The 21308-nt window shown below is 37.9% G+C and overlaps 3 protein-coding genes and 1 pseudogene across 4 annotated transcripts; 3 read left to right on the top strand and 1 right to left on the bottom strand.

The window, feature by feature from the left end:
- The first annotated feature begins 153 nt into the window (after nt 1-153).
- On the top strand, nt 154-10675 carry samd13 (sterile alpha motif domain containing 13). Of its 2 annotated transcripts, XR_012953097.1 has the most exons (6): nt 154-3035; nt 3397-3515; nt 4366-4408; nt 4521-4632; nt 4709-4910; nt 10538-10675. XR_012953097.1 is itself a non-coding variant. In XM_076088064.1 (5 exons), the coding sequence occupies exons 2-5, from the start codon at nt 3413-3415 to the stop codon at nt 4850-4852; spliced, it is 402 nt and encodes a 133-aa protein (XP_075944179.1). In that variant the 5' UTR covers nt 154-3035; nt 3397-3412; the 3' UTR covers nt 4853-5653. The 2 variants fall into 2 exon arrangements, 1 of the variants encoding a protein (XP_075944179.1); XM_076088064.1 differs by lacking the exon at nt 10538-10675 and having other exon boundaries at nt 4709-5653.
- On the bottom strand, nt 5743-9304 carry uox (urate oxidase). Its single transcript, XM_076088063.1, has 8 exons — nt 9284-9304; nt 8414-8626; nt 7716-7832; nt 7428-7506; nt 6583-6769; nt 6241-6364; nt 6026-6109; nt 5743-5943 (listed from the first exon to the last, which is right to left on the bottom strand). Exons 1-8 carry the CDS (start codon nt 9302-9304, stop codon nt 5869-5871), a joined length of 900 nt encoding a protein of 299 aa, XP_075944178.1. The 3' UTR covers nt 5743-5868.
- Nucleotides 10676-10875: 200 nt separating the features above from the next.
- LOC142946624 (deoxyribonuclease-2-beta-like) lies at nt 10876-15197 on the top strand. The gene is made up of 6 exons (XM_076088061.1): nt 10876-11057; nt 11256-11430; nt 12336-12414; nt 12736-12897; nt 13802-13999; nt 14684-15197. Exons 1-6 carry the CDS (start codon nt 10876-10878, stop codon nt 15016-15018), a joined length of 1131 nt encoding a protein of 376 aa, XP_075944176.1. The 3' UTR covers nt 15019-15197.
- A 744-nt stretch (nt 15198-15941) lies between these two features.
- On the top strand, nt 15942-21087 carry LOC142946627 (deoxyribonuclease-2-alpha-like; annotated as a pseudogene).
- Nucleotides 21088-21308: the final 221 nt, after the last annotated feature.

Here is a 21308-nt window from a genome sequence, read left to right as displayed (position 1 = left end):
TATATATATATATATATATATATATCTGTATAGATATATATATATATATATATCTGTGTGTATATATATATATATATATATCTGTGTGTATATATATATATATATATATATATATATATATATATATATATATATATATATATATATATATATATATATATATATATATATACATACACATACACATACACATACACATACACACACATGAGACTTCCAATTTTCAAACACTTTGTGTTGTTAAAGCATGACCAAATTCCAAACAAAGAAACTGGTGCTTAGTGAAAGAACAGCAACACTGATGGCTTCTTGAAGTGTCTGAGTTTTAGCACTCAGACATTCAGTTCTTGAAGAGGTGAATTAACAGTGACAAGTGTTATTACGGAGCAGAAAGTTGTCAGTGCTGTATTCAGTCAATTGTAGCATTGTTTTATCCATATCTGGTCACATCTCAGACCAGGTGTGGTATTAAATGAAAGGAATGAGATGATATATTTTTCAGGTACAACTCTTTGTTTCACAAGGAAGGAAAACTAAAGGTGTTCACTCCACACAACGGGGGCATCTTTTTTTTTTGGTACGTCCGATACATGAAGTGTATTGCCGTGGCATAATTGCTGAAAGATCAGTTTGTTCGATTTTCTTAAGAGTATGTCGCTGTGGATGCGAAGCAGTGTTGGTCACATGGACATATCTTGTCCGTTCTGGGTTTCTTTCCGATTTTTGTTTGTAAATTGTGCTTACACAGCGCTCTGAGAAGACACTGTGCAACTGCCATATTTGTTTTATTTTCAATTTGACTTTTGCATGTTTGTACAGCAGTGTCACAACAAGCTAATAGTGCCCTGAAAATGTTCCCATCTTTTTTGTTGTTGTGTTTTGTTACCGTTTTAAAATAGTTTTATTGCCTGGGATGTCGATGCATTAGATCTTAGATTTTATCTGAGTGACGTGTTCCTCTGAATGATCCCATGGAAGCAAAACTAAACAGTTAACCATGAAATAATAACAGAAAATTGAAATATCATAACCGAAAAAGTATTCATCTTGGTCACCACTTGGTTGAAACATACTTACCTCAACTATAGCTTGTAGTCTCTTTGCATCATTTTTAACCAATTTGTACACTGTGATGAAGCAATATTTGCTCACTCTTCCTTCCTTTGAGTCAGGTCAGTCAGAGAACGTCAGCAGACAAAAATGTTTTTGTCTTGTTACAGATTTTCAAAGGGAATAAGGTCAAAAGAGTCTGACTTTTGAAGAACATTTTCATTGTAAATCTCTCCTGTTAAGTTATTGTCTACACATATTTAATACATATTTTCTCCCCTCAAGAGAAATATAGGTTTTATGAGGGATTTTTCTATACAGAGCATCACTCATTTCCCCTGAATTCGGACACATCGCCTGCTCTTTGCTGCTGAAATGTAGTCCCTGCCTCTGGCGTGACTGGTTGACATGTGTATTTAACAGGTGATTATAGAATCTGTATGTCAAAGGTTCAATACCTACAAGGCCACGGTGTCCACTTGTTGAACTTCCAGAAGTCAGAAAAGATCCGATTGCTCCTGCTTCTGTGATCTTTTTGATTTTCTAGAGGGAAGTTTGTCCCTGCCGTCCACAGGGAGGTCAGAGTTTGAAGTCATTTCTGCAGGTCGGACACTCAGGGTTGTGGGGAAATCAAAGTTTTACATTTCACATCTTGTTGGAAACAATAATGCATTGTTGACGGTCTTTAAATTGAACAAGTCTTCTGAAGTTTAGATCATTATTTGACATGGTGCTCAAGTGTCTGATGATGAGAAAAATGCAATTTAATCAAGTTCAACAATCTTAGACAACCAAATGTGAAAAAGGTTTGGTGACTGAATGCTTTTTTTAAGATACTGATGTGCTGTATATTGATATTGGCTATGCCTGAATTCATGATTTTCATAAATTGAACACATGGTGTGACATTTGATTTAGCCCCAGTTTCATAAGTTTTATTCACAAAATTGTAATCTACAGTGAATATATTGGGTTATTTATTTGTACCATTTTTTTCATTTGCCCTTATGAAAAATAAACCATTTATCGAAATTTAAATATTTTCAACAGTTAATACACATTGATGCCTCTCATGCCAATTTTAAATTGTAGCCTTTTAGGTTAACTTTTTTTCTTATTTTTCTGAACCTTTTTGTTGTATTTTATTACTACTTTTTTTTTTTAAAGGAGACCCAATATTATTTTCCCAGTTTGAAGGGTGAACAGAATGTAATCGAAGACATTTTTATTTGGACAAACTTTGAAAACTGCACCTGGGAATTCAGCATGTTTCTATCCAAACTGCCTGTGTGTAAATCTTCCCATGAAAAATGTGTAGGAAATCCACAGCTCTTCTTCTGTGTTATTTAGCCCTCATGTGTGTAATAATGTTTGTCATATTTGATGTAAATGATGGCACTTCACACTCCTGACTGAAGGAAATCAGTTTATGAGTTCTTCGTAGCTATAGTCACACATGCCAGTATGGGATCAATAATCTGAAATGTGTCTGTATTTAGTTCGTGGGATATTTTTCACATCATTTAGAAGGCTGACATGTTTTTCCCACCCATATTTACTTGTGTTTGCAAGGGGAATATACTTTGCTGTAGCAGATTTTATGTAACAAAGGATATGTCACTATAATAAATTCTTTTTATTATAACTAAAATTGTCGGTATTCAATGTAATGAGAAATATTGTATGTGTAGTAATTGCAGTGATGTACTTTAGCAGGTGCTGGATCATGCTGAACTGCGGATGCTGGCGGTAAAACTGTAAAAACTCCACTTCCCATGATTCTCTGCTGTCATGTGGGCGAAGGAAGCTAAACCGATGAAGAGGGCTAGTTGCCTTTACTTGATTAAATCTTGATTCTATCAAATGAATACCGCCGTTTAATTATTAGTAAAATATCTCAGTGATTGGAAAACTTTTTTGTTATCCAACGTACGTGCGTAGCTTGGACGCACTGTTGTTGTCAAGCAGGAATCACCTAAAATAAGGTAACGTTAACTGTTAACGTTAAATTCTGTATTAGCAGACCCAGCTAACTATCCCTGTTAGCTTAATACCAAATACGAAGAGGCAGCGATTAAATATCAGCTGTCGCCATCATAACGTTATTTCATTATTGTGCTGTGCTGTATTGCTCCTTTTCACTTTATTTATGTAACGTTACGTGTCAGTTAATGCAATTTCATAACGTTATTCTGCTATTTTTAAATCCAGCTAACAACGTGAGTGCATCCCTCCTGTCAGTTATCGATACAATACCAGCGTTAGCTTTGTTCTGGTCTTTAGCTGTGTTGTGGTTGTACGTCTCTTCACTGTTTAAACACCTGCACTTATTTACTGTTATTGCAGTGACGACACCCAGTGAATGCCCAAGACTGCGAAAGAGAAACAATGGTGTTTGAGCTGCCAACCCACTGAGCTCTCCGAGAGAAGACGTCTGATGAAAAATTACTGCAACGTTACAGATTGTAAGAGACTCGTTTAGCCTGTTTATGGCTAAGATTAGTGCTTTAACTTCAAACTGCGTTGGCTCAATGAAAGCACAAGCTTTCCTTGGTCACCAGCAGTTTATCCAAAGCATGGTTTCTGTTTCAAAGAAAACCTCAGTTCGTGTTGTCAGGAAGCTTTTAGTCCAAAGTTCAATTGTTTTGACTATTTGTCCAATGCAGCAGAAACCCCTCAGACCCTTTTGGTAGCTTCATCGTGAACTGTTTTGTGACCAAGCACTGTTTAAACTCATAATATCCCAAAATCCAAATTAGTGTATGTCTTTTTAATGATACCAAACATGTGTGTGAAATTATGCACAACATTTTAATTACATTATAGTTGTTGAAGATTCTGCATACACACTGTACAGTATTTCTCGCTTATGTAAAACCTGTGGAAAAAAAGTTATTTTAGGAACAATTTGTTATTGTGTTTCACGTTGCTACATGTTGTATTGCCCGTTTTGTAGGGCTGCAACTAACAATTGTTTAGTGTTGCAAATAATTTATTGTAATTTGATTGAATATTTTACTCTCAAACTGTGTCATAGTTTCAATTAACAATTGTAACAAGCAATAGCAGTTCACAGTTGAGTTTAAGTCTTTGTAGCTTTGAACAACGTTTAACGAGTTTTTTTGAGTTTACAACTTGTTGAAAGTTCCAGAAAAAGCTAATAAGCTGACTTTTGTGTACTTTAAAACCAGTGGAGAAAAGACTTTTAATGCTATTGAAAGTGACTTTTGTGGTGAATATTGAACATTGATTTGAAGTTGCTACATGTTGTAATGACGGTTTGTTCGATGATTATTATTGTTTATTTTCTTACAGCTGGCATGGAAGACAAGGCAAATGGCTCTGTTGACACCAAAAGGTATTACATCCAATTAGTGTCAGACATTGTTTATTAAAAGATTTGAAAGAATGTGTTAAACAGCTGAGTGTGCATGCACATTAAGATGAACGCATTCACTGTGACTCCACAGCCCAGTGGAGAACGGCCAGCTGCCGGACCCCGCCAACTGGGGGGTCGCCGACGTCGTCGATTACTTCAAAGCAACAGGGTTCGAGGAGCAAGCCACTGCTTTTCAGGATCAGGTTGGTGTTCTCTTCCTGCTCGCGATGAAAATAAACTAAGATGTCGGTCTGATACGTCTCTCTCTCCGCCTGACAGGAAATCGATGGCAAGTCCCTGTTGCTAATGACGCGCAACGACGTCCTGACGGGACTGTCGATAAAACTCGGCCCTGCGCTGAAAATCTACGAGTACCACGTGAAGCCGCTGCAAACTCAACACCTCAAGAGCAACGCCTCGTAGCGCCGCAGGCCATCCCAGCACCCGCCTCAGTGACAATCATCGTGTCGGGAGACCCCAGGTTAGCTGCCACTCCGCAAAGACTCCTCTGGCCACAGTGGCACCTTAACACAATTTGAATGCTGTATGTTTTTACAAGCGTGGACTCCAAAAATGGGTTGCACATGGAGCACCCTCAACTGTTTACCCTTTTCATCCATTCTTATTTTCGCTGCTTGAGATACTGTATGTATTTTATTTTTTGTGTGTTTTTTATGTGAAAGAAGGTCATTTTGGGCAAATACTGTGCAGGAAGGATTTTTGTGAGTGTGTGTGTGTACGTACATGTGTTTGCGCGTCTGTGCAAAGTGAATTAACCCATGTTGGTTTAAAAAAAAAAAAAAAGTATTTGTTTATAAGATGATATTTAGTTGAAAACTGTATATGTTGTTGTACCTGAACACTTTGATACAATCAGGAAATGATTCTGGTGCATCCTGCTTTTTCCCTGAAATCAGTTTTTATGCTCTAAACCATGCAGCTGAGTCCATGAAACGTCCTTAGCATGTAACACTGAAGCATTTTGTTTTCCCAGAAACAAGGAGCCAAACGAAAGCCTCTTTGTTCCTGCACACCTACATTATCTAGGAGCGAGGCCTAGTGTATATATTCCTATGTTCCTACCTGTGGTGCTTTCAGAATTGTTGCAAAGACGACCGTATTGAAGTGTGTGTGACCGATGTATATGTGCAACATAACACTGGAGTTTGAATATCTGAATCAAAGATTTGCAATAAATGGTGCTCTTTTCTCACAAAAGAACAATATTAGTTTATTTCATTTATTGACTTGCATCAAGAGCTTATCCTATTTAGGAAATCTTGAGTTGTAGTTGTATTTATGACCAAAACAAATATTTTAAAGGTCATTTTTGTTCTCAGAACTTCATTCACATGATATTAGATTGACTCATATTTATTGGTTTATTCAGCTTGATATGTAGGCCACATGAGCAGCATTTCCTGGATGTGGAGGTGCCTTCACAGCTTGGCTCGCTGTTTCCTGCGCACTGTGCCTGTGATGTTGCCTGAAGGGTTATCCAAGGCAAGAAGAACCTGTCAGGGGAATATTACATGTCAGTAATCAAACAATGTTGACTAAACATGAAAGATTATTAGCTGTAATAACAGAACTTACTTCATCTTTGTTGGTGAGGCCCATTTTTGTCATGTCTATGGTGATGTAATGCTGGTTGGGCATGACCATCTCAATTTCATCAACCTAAAAGACAGAATACTTTAAGACATGTGGCTGACAAGTTGTTCTATAACATGTACTGTTACAGTTGAGCTTTATTTTCTTGCCGCGACTGCGACAGATTTTACCTGGAGGTTTGAAAAGTGTGGACTTACCTCAGGAACTCTATCCAGGACCAGAACCTGTGTTTCATAAAGGGTCTTCTGCACAGAGGGGGAGAACTCTCCACTATTGTACGGGCCAGCAAACTTCTCAATAATCGTGTCCTTCACACACTTCCTGTGAGGATGGTGATGCGATGATCGTTAGATGAAGAAGGCATGTCATTTCACTTTTAGGAATTTTTCAATTGAAACAGGTGAGAAATTCCTTCTATTTCTTGATTTGTGTTCAGAAATGACATTTTTCCTCCTATTAGGCAGATAAAGTTACAGTGCTCCATCATGCATAACTACACCTATGTTTAGAGAGTGAAAGTTATTTTAGGATTTAATTACCATGCAGCGTCAAAGTCGACATCCTGAGACTTGTTATAAAGCCACCTAGCATACACAGAGGTGCAGAAACACCTGTCCTTGACCTCTTGCAGAGTAGTGAAGCGGTCTCGGTGGAAACCCTCAAAACCGGACTGGGTGGTTTTCAGAACCGTCATGTTTTTCACCCCACTGTGAACCACGGGGATGCCTGGAGCACAGAGAACAGACTTCAGAAACATTGTCACAGTAGCGCAGAATAGACGCATGCCACAATGGCTGTCATCCTGGACTCTCTAATATACAAAATGTAGCCTTTCTTCAGCAGCTTCAATGATATACAGCAATGATAAGGGCTAAGCTTTAGTTTTAGATCCCTTAGTAACTAGTATTTACACCACATATAAACCACAGAGGATTTAATCAATAAGCCTTATGAGTTAAAACCGGACACAGATGAAACCATGTTATCCAATTACCGCACATCATTTTTAGATGTACCACTGAGCTAGTAGAGCCCTCCTATTGTTACAATGTACTTCCCTTCAGTAATCCTGCCTGGCATCAACTATTGTGTCGATGTATTGTAAATGTCTTTGTAAATGGTGTCAAACCACTTTTCCTCCTTTGGGGATTGAATAAGTTTCTCCTAACCTGTCCAACACAGGATAACTCCAACAGATCTCAGACCAGATCAGGTATGTGCCTTTCTCAAAATATGTCTCAGCACCTGCTGAAAGTACAATCATGGTTTCTACAGAAGCACATGAGCTATTAGAAGTTGGGAGTTTTCAACACCTCAAAAAAAAAAGATATACAAGCAAATACATTTTTAACTACCACTGATGTTTGTGTGTGTTTGTGCTAACCATTGAGATTCTGTTCAGCATCACAGAAGCGACAAGCTTCTGGGCTGTAGATGAACGCATGAACGTGCTCCACCCCATTCTGAGAAAACAAATGACAATGACAAACAAAAAGGGTGAAAATCATGCTTGAATGTAAACAGCTTGAATGAAGGTAACACGTGGCAGGTGTTTTGACGTGTCAGGAAAAGCATGTGTGTGTATAGTTTGTTCCAATTGTGCTTTTCACATTTTGACTAGAAAAATATCTGCAGACTCTTGTATTAAGGACTGATGAACCCTGTGTTTTACCTTCTCCAAGCGTCTCCATGGGGCCTCCTCTATGTGAACGTTGACCCTCAGCACATGGTTGAAAGAGGTCAGGAAATGACGACAGATATCCAGGGAAAACTGCTCGATGGTCTTTACCTGAACACATGAATATAGCGTAAAGAGCAGAGTGACAGACTGTAAGTAAAACTATCTAAAAAAAAATGCTCATAAATTAATGGGAACACAAAGGAAGTGCCGACTAAAACAAAAGTCTGACCCAGACAAACGAATGTCAACAGGGTTTGTTAACCCTTGATTTTATTTGATCAGTGTGTGTTTGTGCTGCAGGTTGCCAGGGGTCCCTTAGTGTCATTATAGTGAGGTCAAGGAATGACCACAGTAGAAGTCTCCCAGTTTAACCAAGGGTAACAAATTGAAATTCAAAATGTTCATGAAATTAATTTAGTATATAGAAATTAATCTTTAAAAGGCGCAATAAGGGAATGTACAAGTTATGTATGTTCTACATGAATGCTGTTTAATCTACTTTCTCCATAGACCTCTATGTAGCTGCATCTAGTTGTTAAAAGCTGAATGACAATGAACTTTCTTCACCCGAATATAAAAAAGACAATATGCCAATCTTAGGCCCTGTGAAACAATGGATTGTCAATGGATTGATAAAAGTGTTGTGATCAGTAGAAAGTAGACGGGTGTAGTGTAGAGAGGCTGGCTACCCCCTTGATCTTGGCCAGGGCATGGACGGTGTTCTTGATGGTGTCGGTGGGGATGATGTCTGAGTTGTCTCCAGTTAAATAATCCTTGCGTGATTTGAGTGTGAGCTCCACGTCAGCTTTCAGCTCGATGATGTAGTGGTGGCTGCCCTCTCTCCTGATGACCAGCACCTTCACTGCGTTCTTGCCGTAGCCTGTTCGCACAAACTCCACCTTCTGCGCACACAAAGGAACGCATTACTGACATGTTGCACTAAACGGGTGTTTTGTGCCATAAGTGTGTTTTTTTTTTTGCTGGTATTTTAAACTTTGCTTTGACTTAATTTGATCTATTGCATTCTCGTTTTGTCCTTTGCTTTAAAGTTTGGTCTTTGGTCAGCTTGCAGTCTGTCTCCTGTGTGCATGAGACCTTGGATATTTGTTCTGCACTTTCAATCATCTATCTGTTGCCTTTAACAGATAAATCTGATGTGTTTAACTTTTAACAGTTTGCTGATTTTTCTACGAGTACTAACGGTAATCTCATAAGATAAGTTTGTAAAATAGATTTCAAAAAATCTGTAGATGTACATCGATCAAGACATTTCATTTGCATGAACGAGCAGGAAAAAACAGGAAATATGCAAATTTACATTATCTGTGAAGAATATGAAATTGGAAATCATCAAATCAATCGTTCTGCATTGACAGAAACATTTTACTTTTTGACAATAATTAATGATTTAGACATGGTTATTTATTTTTATGAGACAACACTGGTTTCTTCGGTTGGCCCTGTGGTCGTTGACCCCCAAAAATGAGAAACTCCATTGCCGAATTATTTAAGGAAATTGAAGAAAACTATTTGTTATGTATTACATAATGAATAGTTACCTGATCTGAAGCCGCTGCCATGGTATCTTCCTTTCCTTTACCTTCTGTCTGTCTGTCCTCAGTTGCTCCTGCATACGGTGTCTCTCAATGGAGGAGGATTTTGTAGAGGGGGTGGTGCTATTGGAGATCTTGTTTGATGAAGGTTAACCCTGTTACTTGTTATACCTGTATGTATGATTACTCATATAAATAACCTGCTAAAACACGCATCCTTTCTTTATTACAAGCACATGCAGGATTGAAGAGAAATACAGATATTTTTGTTGTGTTTTATTCTGACCCACCTGTTGTTTCACTGAACCTTCCACTCTGTTGTGTGGAAAGCTTTCTCATAATTTAAGTAAGATTACTTTTGAGACTGAATAGCTGACACACCCTGCACAGTCATGAATACTTGCCACTTAATAAATGCAGCATGTTACTTAGATAAGATTCATTATATGTTTAAAAAGAAAATGTAAATATGATTAAGCATACTCAAGGTATCTTTTTAAATACAGGTAGCCATTACTACACTATATATTTACACAGTAGATAGTTGTTTGATGCTATATTAATGCTCTGGATATTATACATGGCCCCTTTTATCTTATTTTTGTTCACTTTCTTTTTTTTTTACATTTTATTCACTCTCTATATACAATATTTACTTGTGACCACAGCTTAAATTTAGTATGAAAAGAGGAATGAATGAATCTCAAAAATGACATTACATGTTTTGGTATGAACTCAGTGTGTGTGCTGGTTAATGCTAGAAGTGGTAACAGATTTTTTAAAAAAATAGATAATACTGGTAGTTATAGATTATTTAATTATACGTGTTCTGGACATGCAGCCATAAAGTCAACGGGCTTGTTTGTATGGGGGAAGCGACAGTGTGTCATGATTTTTTTTTTTACTTTTTATTTTGATCCCTCGTAAGAACAAGTCATGTTGTAGTATGACTGGATTTTATTCTAATACATTCATCTATAAAACCTTTAATATATTATCTTACCTAAACATGTTTTTAATGTGTTATCTCTTGACCTCCATGTCAATAATTTACCATTTGACTGTTGCCTGACATGTTTTACTATTCACTGGTGGTTTTCTTATTTTGAAGTGATTTAGAACTACAGATAATAAGGGTAGCTTTTTTAAAGTTTTAGTAACTTGCTTAATTAAATTAAATGTCTGCCTCAAGTGATGCCTCTGGCAAAAAATAGAATGCAAAGTTCAATGAAAGTGTTTTATTTCACTTCTTTCTTACAGGGTGGTTTCCAGTAAAGTGATCAGCAGTCCCATCACTAATAAAAGATGACTGGTTGCACTGAGAAGCTCCCAGGTGTGAACACGTGCCACACTTGCGAATGCGAAGAACAATGCGCGAAAAGACCAAAACTGTCACTGGATAAGTAGAGGTACAGTAAGTAGACTCAGGGCATTTACAGAGATTAAGAACCTGTGAAAGCCTCCAAATATTTAGTTTAATATCGCTCCTGTAAATTCTCGCTTTCCCTTAAACATCCCCTGTCATGTGATCAGATATTATTACTTCCTGTTTTGCATTTACAGGCAGCTGTACTTTTCACTTTCAAAGTTACTCAATCATGAAGCACTCAACCCAACAGAAGTTTGTAAATTCCCTTTTTTGTTCACTTTGCCTGCAGGAGTCGTTCAGTATGGCCACACACTTAAATTTCTGCTTACAGATTATTATCATGTTTTTGTGCTGCACAGTGTGCAGTACTGACATTTCCTGTAAGAATGAAGCCGGTGAGCCTGTTGATTGGTGAGTTGATATGATACATTGCAGCAGAGTTATACCACAAAGTGTTTAGTTATGGTGCTTGAAATGTCCCGTGACTTTTAGAGGGTAAGCAGATTTTGTTATCAATATGAAATCTTTTCAATTGTTCTTGCTTTTTTTCCAAGATGTCTTCTTTTGTAAATTTACAACCCACAAAAAAAGTATCTCCTTCTACTGCAGGTTTATCATCTACAAACTGCCCAGGTATAAGATTGGCGAGGTCGGCAGCGGGGTGGACTACATGTACCTGGACTCCTCGGTAGAGAGCTGGCAGCTGAGTAAATTCATGGTTAACACCAGTCAAGGAGCCATAGGGAACACATTGAACCAGCTTTACAACGGAAAGGCCTACAAGGTAAGATAATGTCCCAGTTCTTCAAGTGGGTTTTATACAATAATTCCTGTCTATAGAAATATAGAGACAGAGCCCATAAGCTTGCTGAGTAGACACTCTTTTATTTCCTTTGAGGAACTGAACTGAAGCTTTACTTTGAACAACTTCCTCAGACAAATGAATTAAATAACACAGTCCTTCCTCATGCAGTTCACATTCATGTAATTGTGCATTATAGTGTTTGGAGATCAGTCTCTGTGCAGCATCAGAAAAGTAATCAAGACAAAATCAAGAAAAACTGAAAAGAAACAAAGAAAAAGGTTACTTTTGATAAATCAATAGTTAGACATTTTTGGAAATATGTTTTTTCACTTTCTTGCTGAGAGTTAGATGAGGAGATTGATTTCCCCCTCATATCTGTAGAGGCTAAATATGAAACTATATCCCTGTCAGCAGCTGCTTAGCTTAGCTTAGCATAAAGACTGGAAATAGCTAAACTGGCTCAGTTCAAATGTAGCAAAATACACCCACTAGGACCTCTAAAGATCACTAATTTATATGTTTGGTTTCACCTGTACAAAAAAAGAAGAAGACAGCCAGCAGAGAGTAACAGGAATTTTAACTTTTGGTCAAACACAGACTAGCTGTTTCCCCCTGTTTCCAGTCTTTATGCTAAGCTAAGCTAACCAGTTGCTGACTGAGCTGTAGCTCTATATTTACTGTGCTAAAATAAGCTAACTTTGCGAGCAGTTGCCTTATATTTACTGTACAGATACTGTACCGAGAGACTAACTCTTGACAAGAAAGCGAAATATGTTTTCCAAATGTCAAACTATCCCTTTAGGAGAGATACAAAGTAACTGGAAAAAGCACATCCCCAAATGTATTCCTCTCCATATTCTGTATGTATAAAGTATTTCCCTCAGTCTAACAGTTCAGTGTATGCACTCTACAATGATGGACCACCGATCTTGGAATACATTCAAGGATACGGACACACTAAAGGTACAGCGCTTAATGAACATTTAGTTTTCGTAAGTTTTGATTTGATTTTAACTCTATGACAAAATAGCACTCAATACCTGTGGGACCTGTGTATGATAATCAATGACATGTATTTCCACATTGCTATTCAAGCTTTGCAATGCTATGATTTTGCAAAAAAGAACAGATCAATATGTTTTTTTTGGTGTCAGGGGGAGGAAACGGGCAAAGAGCATCCGGCTGATAACTGCTGTTGACTCTGGATCAATGCCTGCCCTGATGTTTGGATGGATGTGTGAGACATTGTACGGACATTGAGCGTTGTTTGTGTGCATCTTGCAGGGGTGCTGCTCTTTGACCGCTCTCAAGGTTTCTGGCTTTCGCACAGCATTCCCCATTTCCCGTCATTCCCTGAGAGAGGCTACCTCTACCCCTCCTCCGGAAAAGTCAATGGCCAGACTGCTCTCTGCGTGACCTACCACTATGACCAGTTCCTCCGTATAGGTGAGTGAACGCTCATGAAGCAACAGGGCCTGATTTACTCCAGCTCTGAACACATCCCACACTTACAAAATTCTCTATTCTCTAACGTTTACACAGTCAATGATCTGGACTTATGTCAGTGCCTTTAATACATATACAGATATTACTCTAAATGTACACAAACCTGCAAAGGATTCGTCCAATGATGTTTTGAGGGTCTACTATCCTATAATAAGTATAAAAATGTTTTTAAGTCCCCTTCCACTCAAATATCGTCCAATATGCAACTAAATGTTAATGTTCACTGTGTCACCATTTCTTTTGTATTGTGATGTGTATCTGTGTGCGTGACATGAGTCAATATCTTCATGTTTTACAAACAAAAGACACATTATTTAATGGCTAGCAGCTACTTAAAGGAACATGTCCACGTGTTGGGAAATCCACCAACTTGCATGCTATCAAACGCACAGCAAGACGAAAAGATTTAAGTTCTCATTGACAAAATTTACTTTATCAATAATATCGACCCCTGAGGGTGACTTTAAGTGAGCTCACTACATTTTGGAATTACTAAAGGAAAATCTAGAATACAAAGAATTTAAATAAACAAGAAAATACATGACTAATTTAAAAAATGAATAAAAATAGAAAAGGCTTATGTGGCTGTGTTCTCATTGAAAAACATCCATATTTCAGAGATTGTAGACATAGTTGGGTATAACCAGAATGTATTGAAGTTGGTATTGGTTTGATAATGTATATCAGCAGCACAATAATTCAGTTCAAGGTGGAATGTAAAAATATTATTTCTGGCTTTTACGAATATTGTCTATCTTTCTACAGAAGCTTTATATAGTGCACCCCTTAGTTTTCTAACATACACCATCTCTCTTCTTTGTGATGCACTCTCCCCCCTCTACAGCAAAGCAGATGGTGTACCTTTACCCACGCTTCTATAACTGCTCTGTACCTGCTGCATTCATGGCCGACCTGCCACAGTTGGCCATGTTATGCAAGGGGTCCAAACCACCTCTGGCCTCAGATAAGAGAGTGGACCAGCTTTTCTCCCTGCAAGGGAACAAGTTTGTCAGTTTCGTCAAATCTGAACGCTTTGTGGATGGTAAGATTTGCCTTGTGTACTGTCCGTCATTTGTTTTGCTGTACAAAGAAACGCAGATATAAATGTATTGCAACAAAAGCACCTTTTATGAGTTTTTTGGCACTTTTACTCCACAAAAAAATCTCACAACAAAACTTCTGTCTGCCACTGTCTTGTTTGCACACTTCACTTGTCTGCCACTGTCACTCATCAGGTGCAGACACACTATCTCAGAAGAACACACCACACCCAAGGCCTTCAAAAGTACTCTCTGCTCCCAACATTATTGCCCCAATATGACCCCCTACAAAGAGTTATAACCTACGTGTGACCCTCATTACATGTTATGGCCTTAGTGTGGATCAGTACTTTCCCCCCCTCTTTTTTCACAAGGATTTTTAGAGCCCCCTGTTTGTACTTGTATTTCAAAAGAAAAAAAATAATAAATCAGCATGAAGGTTATATTTGTGCTGTAACACATAATTGCTTATTTAGAATATTAATCCCCAGACTCACTTTATGTTTAAAGGTCAATTCTAAAAAGGATTTCTAATTTTGTCCAAGAAGTTTGCATTTGCTTTATTTTTTTTCTATGAAACGCATAGATAACATACAACTCTATCTGTTACTATTCCTATATTTTTCTATATGCTTTTTAAAAATCATAATGCAACTGATCTAACCCCCTAACTGGCATTCATTCAGACATCTACACAGGCTGGGTGGCTCAGGCTCTGGATGCCGATCTGCTGGTGGAGTCCTGGCAGAGACAAGGTCACGAGCTTCCCTCCAACTGCTCCTTGCCCAAACACGCTATGAACATCAAGAGGATTCGGCTCCCCGGATCAGTCCCGTTCCAGTCTCACTACGACCACTCAAAGTGGTGTGTGTCGCAGGCCTACGACGACCAGGTGACCTGCCTGGGGGATCTGAACAGAGAGAGGGCCCAACTGTGGCGTGGTGGGGGGCTGGTCTGCACCTTCAACCCCATCATTTACAAGGCCTTCAGACAGGTTGTGGACTGGTACATTGGCTGTTGAACGAGAGAGAAAGATAAGATGATTGGGACTTTGAGGATGAACAACAGGTCTTTGATAATCTGCTGAAAAAGTTACAAATTACAGGCTATAATGTGACTATATGTTAAATTAAGTGTTCCTGTATTCCCATCACTGTCTCGCGTTTATATAAAAAAATATAATTAATTTGCATCAAATAACTTGCCTGTGTTTAAGTAAGAATCTTTATTTCTTTACTTTTTATGTTTTATGAGGAATTTAAAGTAAATCTAGATTAGATACTGCTAATTCTGTATATGTTCAAATTAAATAGATCAAGGATAATGTTGGCCTCAAGATAATGGGTTAAATCTGGGTGGGGGAAGTGAAAGAGCATCCCCTCCGATGAAATTCCTCTCCGTCATTCCCACCTCAGGCTTTCCCTTGAACAGGTATTTTAACCCCCCAACTTCTCCAGTGGACCCAGTAGCCAGCTGCAAATCACACTGTGGTTGTACTGGTGTGTGTCAGCATAAGTGTGAGTGGGCCGTTTCTGTATAAAAAAGCAGTTGCTTAACTTTCCTGAATGAATGAAAGTCAATATGTGTATCTATTGAATTTTTATATTTTACGCAGGTGGAGACTGTGAATGCATTTGCCATCATTATGTCTGTAGTTACCTTGTCAGGAAGATGCACTTGGTGAATAACTTAAGCATCCGCTGTTTTTGGTAAACAGTGTCTCCTTGTGGTTAGACTTATTGAATCACACTGTACGCGTAGTATTTTCTCTGTGAACCATTAGATAGTGAACATACCAACACTGCTCTTTACATTCAGCCTATTATTGTGTCCTACATTTTTATTTCCCTTAAACTAACCAAGAATTCTGCCACAGGGCTAAGATGAATTAATGTCTTCAATACTCGTCAACTCATTTCAAGGATTTTCTAGAATCGCATCACATTCTTAATACTAATAAAGACATCAGCCTTATTCTGTCTTGTTCAAAGACACTGGTACAAGAGAAACTGCACAGGTAACAATACAGAATCACAATTACCATCCAAACCACACCTCAGCTTTTGATTTTTATACTTTTCATCTGTTGTTTCCTGGTTCAGCACCAATTTTTATACTCAATCTTTGACTCAAAATGGAGGAGATTTAAATTTCTCAACTCTGGTCTCAACTCTGCCTGAGAAGCTGACCTTACCTCTCCCACTAGCTCTGTTCTATTCCCACCATGTTTCACTGTGTGGCAGCACCGGTGGCTCTCCTTCACAGTATCCAACTTTTTTACACTCCTTTTTTTTACAAAATTGTAGTCCCTGAAGGTAATGTCCATTGTTTCCCTGACCCATGGAGGCATCAAAGTCATACAGTGTTTTGCAAAACGTAATCAGCTGTGTGGCTGAGTGCCTTAGAGGGTGTTGGATGGTACAGCCAGTATCATCCAACAACAAGCAATAACACCAAGTTTGTTATCATCAACTACTGCACGTCGGACGGTTCTGGTCTCCACGTCGTGCATTAATTCCTGATAATGGATACCTCATCAAAAATAATTGTACTGTTGTGTGTTGTTCTCCAAGAAACAATCTGAATTTTCACTGTGGGACAAAAATGGTTTGACCAGCAGAGAGAAAGGGAACAAACCTGTTCTTCATGTTCTTCCTGTTCTTCATTTAGCACTGTACTTTTTACTTGTTCTGTTAGTTGTTTTCAGGTCCTATTTTTTGTGAGCAACTATACTTTTATCTGTTGTAATGCCCTTGAAGTGCCAGATGGATGCAGTAATTCTGCGTCAAACTATTTGTCAATCCACATTTCCCTTTTATAATGACTATTCCTTCCTAGAAATATTCAAAGCTGTTTCTTAAATCCTCAAAAAGTATTCATACTTTAATTTTAGGAATACAACCATACAGTAATTCATTCTTTGTGGATGTAGAATTTCTATCAAAAGCTTTATACTTGAGCTATGATACAAGTGCTCAGTCTGAAGAGCATCTTACTCATGTCATTGGCATGTCAAACTGGTTACTGGTGTGAGTCACAAAATCAATTGTCTGAACAAGGAACAAGGAAGCAAATTAAATATGAGAGATGTGGGTGTCAGTTACGTGAGTGAAATATCACAAACGCAGCTTTGTAAAACAAAAGCACAGTTGACTCTGAAGAGAAATGACGATGGCTAGATACGTAAGTAAAATGATGCTGAAAACAATAATAGTCAAAATTTAAGATAAAGAAAACCACAGGATGAGCTTCACGTGTTTCAGATGTATTCTAAGAAATGTCAAAATAACTAGTCAGTGGAATTAAAAGTTTATATATATATTTCCCTCTGAGTATGTTGATCTAGAAGTGCACAGAAAATGGAAATAATCAAATTACTGTATTTACATTTTGTTACAGTGAAAGGATGTTTACTCAGAGGAGCCCATAATTAAAATGTTAACTGTTGTTTTGACCTGTTAATACTTGTGAAAATGGAACCAGTTGTGTTGCACTATTGGAATGATTTAATCTACAAGGTCCAGGAAGTTCATTTATTGAAATGCAGAACTCTTATAGCCCTCTGATAACTCACCAACTTCCCTCCAAAACCACAGATGAAATTCTTAGCAGAGCCTTGAAATTAATTGTAATACTGTATATCATAATCCCTGATGATTAAGTGGTGCCAGTTACAATTCTCCATTTAAAAAGATCAGTTATACAGATGCATCCTAAATCTCTATCACCACTATCATCAAAACATCAAATGAGGACTATTTTTTGTAGAATGATGTTCCCTCCTGGAGAGTTCAGAGACTTGTGAATTCATGCCAGGGAGCTCTGAGGTCGTTCTGTGAACTTTGGATTGCCAAACACGTTGCTGACACTATAACCATCATCTGTGTTGTGTAATTTTCTGAGTGTGTAAAGAGTGTAAACCAGTTCTGCCAAATTGCTATATTAAAATCTTTGAGCATGACAGTTCATTCGTGACTTTAGGAAGAGTAGTTTAACAATATTAATCTTAACTCAAGGTCCAATTATTAGCTATTTCTGGAGCTTTCAGCCACATTCACAGCCTCAATCAGCAATCGGAGTTTGCTCCATTGACATGGAGTTGATTATATTTTCATCATGTGACCTCAGTATTGAATTTTGGTTACATCATGACGGGTGAGATTGTACCGCTGTCTCGGCTCAAGGATACAAAGCTGAAAGCTCTGGATATTTATTTATATCATCAACTTTAAGTTCCACAAAATGTTGTGTGAATTCATCGTACTCTAAATTAAGCTGAGGATGTTTTTGTCGACCATTTGTCCAAAATAAATTCCAGAAAATTGTAAATTTCTTGACATTCAGAAAATGTGATATTGAAGGCAATCAACGAGTGATTAATCTAAGATAATAAGACTCTTGTCCTTGTAATTCTCATGATCATGTTTGATTGTTTCAGGGAACAATGATGGAGTTGCTCTTCAGTGTTGGGATCCTTTTTCAAGGGTGTGATTCAGCTGTGAAATGCAGGGATGACAACGGAAATGAGGTGGACTGGTTGGTAGACATTTTGAATTGTGGCAATTCATATTTTCACCTCACCTATTCTCAGTGTCAGCTGAATATGTGATAGAATATATTTATCTCCGTATCATTAGGTATATTTTATACAAATTGCCCAAAGGGAATGGTCACGGTTTGTCGTATCTGTACATGGATGAGAGCACCAACGGATGGAAAGTCAGCAAAAAAGCAATCAACAGTGACTCTGGTACTCTGGCAAACACCCTGAAACCTCTTCTTGACTTCTACAAGAGAAAGGTAATGTATTAAAGGATATATGTCTCTCTTGGACAGCACAGAGTTCAATCTGCACATGGATTCAGTTTGCTGTTATTTTGTTGTAGACTGAAGATCATGGATACATGCTCTATAATGATCAACCTCCAGATCCATATGTTAGACCTTCTGCATCATTTGGCCACAGTAAAGGTGGGTGCAGCCATTTTCCACTTTAATGAGTTCAAAGTCAAATATATCATTATTTAACAAAGCTCTGCTTCTGTTGTTTTCTTCTGTTCTACGTCCTAAAGGAGTTGTGATGTTGGACAAACAAACAGGAGTTTGGCTCTCACACAGTACACCAAAATTTCCAAAATATCCCACCAAAGACTTCTGGCCAGACAGTGGAAGCCTTTATGCTCAAACCTTTATGTGTGTGACTTACTCCTATAAGGAATTCAAAGAAATAGGTAGGTTAATGTCGGTTACATTCATGAAAGTTATTTGCCAAAAAGAATAACTTCAATTTGAATTCTCAGGATTGCAGCTCAAATACATCCATGCTTATTCATATGACTATGACATCCCGAAGACCTTCCACAATGACCTGCGATGTGTTGCACAGCGAAGCTGCTACCCAAAAGAGAAACCCTGGTTTCGTGTGAAGATGCTGACTTCAATGAATGGACGTAAATTCTCCAGCTTTGCTAAATACACACGTTTTGGGGATGGTGAGTGGTTGCAGTTAATCAATCAATCAGGATTCAAGTGTTAGAATTTCACATTAGGTTGACGATATGAGTTTTTGAGTTTTTTACAAAGCAAAATTAGGAACACGTTTACAATCATTCTTACAGTGACAGACTGTCCTGTTGTCTATTGAAAACAACAAAACAATACCATATAACTTTTTGTTTGCAGTTTTATTTATTTGATGTATGTATGAAATTTGATCCCCATGGTCTGTATGTGGCGGGGCTACTCGGGGCTACGGCTACTCATTTTCAAAGATAACACTATTGTGTTTTGTTTTGTTTTCAAAACTTTTGCAGATCTTTACTCTGGCCTTATTGTGAACTATTTCGAGCAGAATCTGTATGTCAAGAGCTGGGGAAAGATGCGTGGCCCTCTGTCTTCTAACTGCAGCTCCAGCATCCCTCATCATGTGTACAACGTGGAGGAAGTAAAGTTCCCGAAGAATGAGCCCTTTAGTCATACTGTAGATCACTCCAAGTGATGTGTGACTCGTCCTGGTGGCTGGACCTGCATAGCTGATATGAACAGGGAAAAGAGTCAGATGAAAAGAGGTGGAGGAGCAATATGCACTGAAAACCTTGCAGTTGCGAAGGCCTTCAGATCCATAATCAAATCGTATGAAACATGTGAACTTGCATAATCATATTCTGATGCTCAAGACAGAGAGCTTAAAGACATGACCCTTTAGGGCAATGTAAAGAAAAGTGTATCTGCACTACCAAAAACAAACAGACAAGACGGGGCAGCCTGATATCCCTTGACATTAACTGCACCATTATATATCTAGACTTAAACTTGTTGCAAGCTTGATATTTTAGAAGTTTAACACACCATGTTTGGTGTAACTGCATTTTTTTTCATTTTTAAGATCATGCCTTAAGCATTAACTTCCATACCATCAGGATACTATGACTGCAGATGAAATACATTGAAATTAATGATTATATTAAATGACATTGAATTACAAATGTTATGTTGCTGCCGTTTTGTTTTTGTTTTTTTCCTTTTAATGGGTGATTAGCCTGTCAGCCATGGACGGATTAAACTGTTGGCCCCTGAGCAAAAGATTAGTTGCTGGGCCCCTATAAACTATAAGGTCTCTCTCAATGCTGGGATACCATCTAGCTCCACAGTAACACATACATTTGGGAATATGAAGCACAAAACTAAAATAATTAAAGTCTCTCAACTAGATTTTGACACAAGGACCCTCTTCAAGAAAGAGACTCAAGGTCAGATATTAAAGCAGGACCCAGCATCAGGCCCTTGTCATGTCAGCTGATATAGGCGTCAGTGTTTATTCCTGAACAGTGTGTCCGCTAAATAAAATAAGCTGAGTCACAGCAACCCTTGAGCTTTTGGCGTCCCTGGACCTCTGGGCCTGTTAGGTCTGTTTTATTTATTCAAGTGTGCAGTGTGTTCTCACAAAATTAACAACACTCAAAGAAGTCAGCAGAAATACTAAACCCAAACTAGGAACTTGAATTTGTAGTTTTCTTTTGATTTTGGATGCTTCATTTCAAATGGAAACAGTAATTCAGATACAACAGTAGACAACAACACTTCAGTTAAATTCACAATGTTTCCATTTCTTGCAGATGTGGAATTTATATCGAAGCTGTAGGCTTGATGCTGCAAGAAGAACAGTAACTCCTGTACATTATGTCATTTTCAACTGTTTTCTACTGCAAAAAGGGTGAAAATACAAGTACAAATTATTGAGCCTAAAATTTGTACTTTTCTAAATATAATTTGTTATTATCCTGCTCTGTAAAGAAGTTATTGTTATTTGTT

The sequence above is a fragment of the Anarhichas minor genome, unplaced genomic scaffold, assembly GCF_050575085.1.
Source record: "Anarhichas minor isolate MPS153535 unplaced genomic scaffold, ASM5057508v1 ptg000010l, whole genome shotgun sequence".
Lineage (NCBI taxonomy): Eukaryota > Metazoa > Chordata > Actinopteri > Perciformes > Anarhichadidae > Anarhichas > Anarhichas minor.
Note: the sequence above shows the minus strand (reverse complement) of the source record. Positions and strands in the feature narration are given on the sequence as shown.